Source organism: Amblyomma mixtum, chromosome 7 (assembly GCF_055824585.1).
Source record: "Amblyomma mixtum isolate Tamu chromosome 7, ASM5582458v1, whole genome shotgun sequence".
Taxonomy (NCBI): domain Eukaryota; kingdom Metazoa; phylum Arthropoda; class Arachnida; order Ixodida; family Ixodidae; genus Amblyomma; species Amblyomma mixtum.
In genome coordinates this window covers 64613788-64622482 of record NC_143018.1, presented here as the reverse complement: position 1 = coordinate 64622482, position 8695 = coordinate 64613788, and the positions used below count along the sequence as shown (strand labels likewise).

Genomic DNA, 8695 nt, shown 5'->3' with positions numbered 1-8695 from the left:
ATATAGTACTCGTGAAGTAAAGTTACTAAGCTAAAAGATTTCAGCATGACTCGGTCGCAAACTAGAACCATGTAGGTTCTTGGTCAATAGAGCTTGAGGCACGCTGATGAAGAGCGGCCCTGCACTGTGGCGAGTCGGTTAGGAAACAGCCGCTTGGAAACTATGATGAATGTAGTGAAGCCATAAAATGAGTCACTAAAAGTACGTAATTTCTTAAAGCATATAAAAAAATTACAGAATGCGGTAAGAGTCAAGCAACATAATGAGATGAGACGCGTAGAGGGTACGCGTACAGAGACAGGATGTCTTCAGTAGCGCTGTGATGTTTTGCCAAAGGTTTTCTGGCGGTAGTATGTACTCATTCAGTAGTACAGCAGCTGGCGTTAGTGAGTACTGCAGGCTGTCCTTAAGAAATGGAGGTGCCTTAGATGTCCATGACGTCAGTAAGGCTGAGGTAGGAGCAGATGTAAGCCTGCACATCCTTACTCAGCTTGCTGAATCTGGCCCTCTTCTTTGGATGCGGATGGCAGGCTATCTTTGCCTTGACGACGCCAGTGAAGATGAAGTAGTTGAGGGCCAGCCTCCTGCGAGCTTCACGGATCTGCAGTTTGGCACGAGCCTCGTCGTGATCGTCGCCATCCGGGTTCAGGTCTTTCAGAACAGTACACGAGTTCTGCAGAGCATCCTTTTTATTGTTGGAGCCCTTGATGAAGCGCACCGCTTCATTGACGAGCACCTGCATTTTAAGGCAGATCCGTTGGCAAATAAGTTCAGGCCCCTTTGCTACGAGGGTACTGAAAATTCGTTTAACAAAGTGGGGTGACCACCGTTCCGTCAACAACCTTTGGTAGACCAAAATGCACTTATAATCACTTGTGCGCATGCAACGAGCATAAAGCTATAAGCCATTAGTATTTTTTTTTTTCGCTTCAGCACACGTGAAGCCGCAAAATTCCAAGAACACTCATGCAGGAACTTAGTGCTGTACTTTGTCAAATGCGGCCGCCGCTGTAAGCTTGAGTGTGGTAAAAAGAGTATCTTTTGATAAATCTAGCTCTGCCGAAACTTTGCTCCAAAAGCTTGCTTTTCACTTTGCCGCTAGCCGGGATGCTACCGAATGAGCCTATGAACCATTAGTTGAAAGCTCTTACTATGAACAGGCTGTACAGACTTTTCAGAAACAAATTTGCCTTGAATCATTGCCTATTTGAAGTTGAGCGAAACGCGGGGACATACAGCGTCTTTCGGCAGATGCGACTGCTGTACAAAATACAGAGGGTTCTTGCATGTTCTTTTACGCAAGTACGTTGGCGGGGGGGGGGGGAGCAATGCGGAAGCCGTGGTGTAACCGTTTTTTGGTACTGCAGATTTACGCCTATGGCAGACGCATATGGCAGGTTCTCTCTTATCATAAAAGGCAGTTTGCCAATATCCCGCAAGAGGAAAGTATACAACAGCCGCATCTTACCGGTACTCACCTAAGGGGCAGAAGCTTGGAAGGTACCGAAATGTTCACTTTATGTTAAGAACAACGCAGCGAGCTATGGAAATAGAAATGATAGGTGTAACGTTAAGAGGCCGGTAGGAGGCAGAGTTGGTGAGGGAACAAACGCGGTTTAATGGCATCCTAGTCAAAACCGATAGGAAGGACTGGGCTTGGCCAAGGCATGCAGTGAGAAGGCAAGATAGCTGCTGGTAATGAACGATAACGGAGTGGATTCCAAGATAAGGCAAGCGTAGCAGTGGGCGGCAGAAAGTGAAGTGGGCGGATGATATTAAGTTTGCAGGCATGGGGGCCATACAGGCAAAGGATATGATTAACTGGAGAGACGTGGGAGAGGCTTTTGCCCTGCAGTATGATTAGTTAGGCTGGCAATGATGTGCGGTAGCAATTGTAAGTGATATGAAGTGTTTGTTTGTGTATCATACAGATTTTAGCAATGTAAGCACACTCGCACGCTAGTCTGTCCTTTTACAATTGTTATGTTTTCAGTCTTTGGTAGTTGACACAGGAAACTCGATGTGATTGAATAATTTCGTTTAAATGGTGCAATGATTAGTGTAACGATTTCACTGGTGGCCTAGCATACCTGAGGAAGTACGGCCTTACACTGAATAAAAAGCTCCCTCACTCGGTCCCATTCCTATGTCTTCCTTGTAGCAGAAGCAAACATGATCTGTGGCCCCAAATATTTGTTTGGTTTATTAGGCTTTAACGTCCCAAAGCGACTGAGGCTATGAGAGACGCCGTAGTGAAGGGCTCCGAAAATTTCGACCACCTGGGGTTCTTTAACGTGCGCTGACATCGCACAGCACACGGGCCTCTAGAATTTCGCCTTCAAGAAATTCAGCCGCCGCGGCCGGGATCGAACCCGCGTCTTCCGGGTCAGCAGCCGAGCGCAGTAAGCACTGAGCCACCGCGGCGGGGCCCAAATATTTCGATCGTAGTATTTCTTCTTCAAGGAGCACCCAGGAGCCGTACTTCCGGCTTGGTTTAGAATTGCCGAAAATGATTTTCTATCTTAATTCAATTTTTGGCCAAGCTATGTGGCTACAACTCAACTTGAGCTATTTTTTAGGGTAAGTCTTGTGCCTTTTGTACTACGGTTGCTATGCTTTCTTAGCCCCCTCCCCTCCCCCCTCTGACATTTGAATTTTTCCTTATCCATCGAGTTCTCTACTCAGGTTCTAGTCCATGCATTAGCTTCACCATTTTTAAGTCAGAACCGGATTTTCCTTATGCATTTCAGAGGTGACCACCACATTTTCCCTTGAACTACTTTATTTCTCGTGCCCCGTTGTTCTCTTTGCCGACTCTTCTCTTCGTCTTTCAAATAATAGGATTTCCTCCAGATCCCATGAATGCTAAACTTTCACATACTACGTGAAGGTACAGAGTCACCACGAGCGCTGACACATAATGCAGCTAAACCACCAAAAAAAGAAGGAAATCAGAGGAGTTGGTGGCGCTGCGGTCACGAAGTGTCATGTCTGGCAGTAGCGCCTTCTAAGAACAAGTGGTCTTCCTTTTATGCTGAGAGCAACGGTGCACGGTAATAGAGCACATTAAATGTTTCACTTCTCGGTGCACACCTCAACCCTTCCTTGAGCGAGTTAATGTAGAAAGAGATAAAGAGGTACCAAGTGTACGGCTCCAGAATAATTTCGACCACTTCGTGACTTTTAACGTGCACCAACATCGCAGAGCACACAGCTGCCTTTTCTGTTTGACCTTCATTGAAACGCGGCAGCAGCGCTTGGGTTCGTACCCAGGAACTACGGCTCAGTAGCCCCGCGAACTTCACTCGTTGCCAGCTCGTCTTTCTTTTGCTTGGCTTTAACAATGATTGAGAACACAGGGCGCAGCAACTGTCACTTCTCTGTGGACACTTCAACCACGCCGTGAGGGAAAAGATGAAAGGTAAGTGAAAGAAACATTCCATCCACTTGACTAAATTTTTCACGAAAGGAGAAAGTGATACAGCCTTCATGTCGAGCGAAGCCGGCGCTTACCCTATTGCGCCTCAGGGCATCTTTGATGGCGAAATCTGAAGCACGGTTCACACCTTGCAGGTTCACGCTCACATTTGTCAGGAAGCGATTACGAGGCACAGCCTCTTTCAGCTCTCTGCAGATGGTCAGATGCTGCGGAAAGCCGTCGGAGGCTTCTTCCAGGTCCACGAAAAGGCTGCCTAACGTGCGGTTCTCCTCCACCAGTCGGGCAAGCGCCCGGGATGACCGCTTTTTGAAGGTTGCGATGCCTATCTGGAGGCTCCGTACGCTACGGTTTTTTTTCCAATGACCGCAGCACGTTGACTATGCTGGTTTCAGACCAATTGAGCATGAGGTCAAACTCTCTGCGCCAATAAAATGCGATTCACTTGCAATGTTTAGATGTTCAGCTATTGGTATCTGCGTGACACAGTGATATTTTCGGGGGAAATTCATGGCAGCAAAAAATTAGAGGAAAGGATGTCAAGATTCAGCGCATGATCGTACAGCTGAGCACTGGAAGGAAGCAGAGGCATCGTGGTTATTTTTGTATGTTCGAGAAGTCCCAATATGGTGTATTTTCGGGTTACTTATATACGATATACTTAAAGGGATACTGAACCACTTTTGGAGCTGCTCTTTTGCATGTAAACAAGAGCTTAACTGCTAAGGTTGATAAATATGACAAGCATTTTAGCGAAAAAGGCGGATAACATGCTTTTTTCCGCGATTTATTGCCGTATCGTTGCACCTGGCGGCCGCCTGTGGAAGCTGCGACTAGACGTCATTACACCCGGGCGCCCACCGTTTCCGCAGAAGCACGATTGCCATCGCTACTCGCAGCTTTTCCATGTCTATCGTCTGCTCACGGCGTACACAGATATGCCAAAATGTTAATGGATGCTGTCTACATACCATAACCGTATGCACGCTTATGTCCGCTAAATGCAGCTACGTTTTCCGGACCTTATACGCCATTTCTAACATTCTCACTTTTAAAACAGAAGCGCGACGATGTTCAGACTAGTGGCGCCATCTGGTGGTTTGAAGGAGAAGCATTGTTGTCAACAAACTGATGCCCCTGTGAGCATGGAGGAAGACATGCCTCTGAGCCTAAAGGGGGCAGAATCGTCACTGTAAATAAAAAATAAAGCAAATTTATTACTCGTAAGTTTTCTTATGGGCGACAGGAGACGAAGCGAAAGACCGGTGGCCCATTTATGGCCAGTGAACGCGCTGAAGAAGCCAGTAACAACGACGCAACCAGTCCGAAGCGAGGTTTCATGCATCGAAGGGCGCCGCCATATTTGTCGCCGCGGGAGGGTGTCATGACGTCACGCTCTTCACCTCGCGCTGGCCGGGAGGGCTTGGCGCGCGCTCATGGAACATCGAAAATAAAACCATCCGCTGAAAAATATGCGCAGTGACGTCTCTATTTCGGTGTAATCACATTCCGAGAATCTATTTTCGGCATTTTTGTTCAATTTTTAGATTTTGCTTCAGTATCCCTTTAACATACTGCACACTTTGTACCACTTGACTAATGTAGATTTTTCACCCAAACTTACATTTAAAAACTGCGAAAGCATTCCACACTTGTCCAGATTCCTTAAGTTTTGCTCGGTTTCGAGTTAATGTGTTCTTAGCGATATATGTGCATACATGTACGTACATAGTATGCATATAATATATAACCACACCTCGACAGGTTGCCCATCACCCGGTGTGCACATAAGAAGCCTGCCACAAAGCACTCTTCAGAGACACAGACAGATAAACTACTCCTGAATGCGAGGAATAGCCACTATAAGTGTTTGTGCATCAAAAAGAAGGAGCGGAGGGGGTTATTTCTTTTTAACCACGAAAATTTCTAGTAGAGAAAACAACTGGCCACCATTTTTTAAAAGTTAAGTTCTAGATAATCAATGCGCGAGAAGCCGCCTATCCCTTATTCCCACCGCTATGTCATAAAGGCGCCCACTGACTTCTCTCCCTGCATCTCAGCGAATACTAAACTCTCCTCTGCCACCCAGTGAGTACAAAACGGCCCGAGGAGAGCGATTAGGAAATGAAGGCAAAGAGTGCCTACCTCAGGGACTTGGTCTTGCCGAGTGCGTCGACCAGCCGCTGAACGACGGCGTCTTCCACCGGCTTGGCACACTGAATACACACTGAAATAACATTCCTACCGGAGGCCATCGGTTCCAGAAGAGTGGCGACGTCTTCTGGACTACACATGTCCAGTTCGGCGAAGAGCCCGGAGCTACTGCACAACGGTCCACCTTGTGAGTAATCTAACGGACGTGGATTGTACCAGTTGACGTGGATGCGCGAAGAGACGTCGAGCTCTCGAATGGTGTTGAACATTGCGCATAGAGCGGACTCTAGCAGACTGCTGGACAGGGCGAAGCCAAACCTCTCCAATGTAGAGTTCACCTGTTCATTGAAAGCATGCATTACTGGGCCCAACAAGACATAAGACGATAACATGCGTTGCCCCCCCACTTATGTGCCCCGGGAGGTGAATAAATATTCCATGGGTGCGCATAGAAACGTGAGCAAGCATAACTGCACATAATTGTCGAAAGGCGAGGTCATATATTCACACACAGACACAGACGGGTGATTTGGATCACGAGTGAAAATGAAGCCGGTTGCTGATGTACTGATGAAGTTCACGATACAAAGGCGTCTGTTCTCTGTCAGGAACACATGAAACACTCGAGATGAGCGTCGCGAAAGTTTAAGTCATTTTCATGTATTCCCGCCGAAAAGTCTTCAGCACACGTAAAGCCGCTGTCCGGATCTCTCGGGGCGGACGCAGTGACAGCTGCCAACAGCAAAGTTACATAAGTGTGAACACTTCATGTCCTCTGCTTTCTGTACTTCCTGGCCCGGACAGGTGTCTCTCGGTGTCTCAAGGCGGTGATACCGGCGAAATAGCGCGGAGAATATTTTATTTCTATTCTGTGGGAAATGAACAGATTTAACACAGAGCAGCAACAGGTTCGCATCCATTACTTGTACTGTGACGATGGTTGCTGTTAGCCGCATTCGCAGTGACAGGTGGGCTTTTGAGACAGTTTCATTGCGACAGTGTTAATTCTGCCGTTCAGCGCAGAACCCAGCGTTGTCCGGGTGGCGTTGGCATGTTGAGAAAACCACGTCACACATGACATCATGGGTGAATGTCTGGAATGCAAATAACTGAAAACAGGACATTTATGCGAATTAAAGGTCGCTGCATGTCTCAAACAACTTAAGTTCATAAAGCAGCTCATTTTACGTAAAATTTTCATGATCTTTAGGCGGGATTCGCGCCCACGAATCCTCAGTCGCTAGCGAAGCACGCTGCGGACTTGGCGGCGTATGCTCGTTGACTTTGTTGAGGTACAAAGAGAGAGGTTGATGTGTGTGTGGTTTTAGCTTAATTTTAGCTTAGTAATGTGGTTACTAGTGGAATGAACTAAAGACATCTTGTATAATAGCATTACGTGCGTAAACTGCAGTGTAGAAGAGTTCAAAAAGAAGTCTGGGAACACCATCGTGAGAATTATGGTAAATGTAAATATAAGCAAAAAACAGTTAATGAGGTTTGAAGAGAGACCACTGAGGGCAGTATTGACACTGCCGCGTGATACCTCCATATACAGGCGGGTTTAGGAATCCCCGTAATTATTCTAGCGCCTTGCTCTATTGTTGATAACAAAGCGACGGCGAACTGGACGTAGATATTTTTCATTTCTCCTTTAGCTCATTGTTTTCAGTTGTGGCGCATTAATGCAGCAGTTAGGAGAGCCCGAATTCTCACAGTAACCAGTTTTGCAACTGGCAGCACTCGTACTTCCCAATTGGTATTTTGATGATTTTACTGTAGATGTGACCACATAGGAGAACTTTGCAAAATTTTTAACACTTTGGTCATGGTCACATTTCACGGAAAATAATATTCGCAGGTAGTCAACGCTCCAGCCACTAACGAACACGACTGACAAGCCCTAAAAGCAAGAAGGCTCGGGAATCGCTTGTAAAATAACACGCCGAAGGTTCTGACAATCACCGCTCGTATGCAACGCTTGTTTAATAAAATGATAAGAATTAGTTTGAAATTGAAATTGAAATTAGCTCTTGGTTACCTTCGTTTCTTGGTTTGCTTCCCAGAATATAGGAGGGATTGCCCTGTAAATTGAAAACGCTCAAACAAATATTTGACTCACCTCGAGCGCTTGGATCAGGATGCAGATGGAGTTTAAGGGGAGCGTGTTGTGTTTCAAGTTCAGCACTCGTAGGCGGGAGTCGGTGCGAAGTTTGCGAGCAGCAGTGGAAGCGAACTCCTCGCCCAAGGGGCACCTGATAATCTTGAGCTTTAAGAGGACGCCTGGGCTAGGGAAGACACGCGCACACAACAGGCTATGTGAAACTGTGGATTCTGGTGATCACGGTCTGGCACTTGGGTCTTGTCTTCCTTCATCCTTTCGTCCTAATCTTTCGCTCTACCTTCACAGTGAATCTGATTCAACTCGCCACGCTTTCCACCTTAATATAATGTGCCGGGTTATATTCACTGCGACTGTGCCCAGTGTGTTGCACGGTGCATCTTTTCCTGTCTTTATATAGGCGGGAAAGTATTTATTTCCATAAGTGCGAAGCTATCGTTACTGTTGGCTTAGACTATCCCTAATGCGTACAAAGCTCCATTCCTCGCCACAGAACGAGGTTTTTTTTAAATTTTATGGAGTGCAACCTTTTTAAGCAACTAGTCTAGAGCGAAGTTGCAGTTCTGGGTAGTTGGTAAGGCACAAATCGGAGGAGGTTTAACGCTCGTCCTGTGTCTCTCTGACGTCTTTGTTTCTCTCGGGCTAAGCTCCCCTCGAAGTCACGACTCAGTCCACGAGGATTGCCGCAGTTGAGGGCTACAGATAGTTTAGACCAACCGGGGTTCTTTAACGCCTTCTAAGATCGCACAGTACACGGGCCTGTAGCATTTCGCCACCATTGAAATGCGACTGCCGCGCCCGCGTCCGGTCCCACGTCTTTCGAGTCAGCAGTCAAGCACCATTATCAGTGAAGCACTGCGGCGACCGATGTTTTTTTAGTTTTTTTCATCAGAGTCAAGGAGTTTTCAGCAGCGCAAAAGAACTATCAACATACAAATAAGCTGCACAGAAGAAGACGAACGCAGAACACCTGCTCTAGCCCCGTG

At 46.8% G+C, this 8695-nt stretch overlaps 1 protein-coding gene across 1 annotated transcript; it reads right to left on the bottom strand.

The window, feature by feature from the left end:
* Nucleotides 1–424: 424 nt before the first annotated feature.
* On the bottom strand, nt 425–5209 carry LOC149336309 (uncharacterized). Its single transcript, XM_089554116.1, has 3 exons — nt 5193–5209; nt 3391–3781; nt 425–736 (listed from the first exon to the last, which is right to left on the bottom strand). Exons 1-3 carry the CDS (start codon nt 5207–5209, stop codon nt 425–427), a joined length of 720 nt encoding a protein of 239 aa, XP_089410242.1.
* Nucleotides 5210–8695: the final 3486 nt, after the last annotated feature.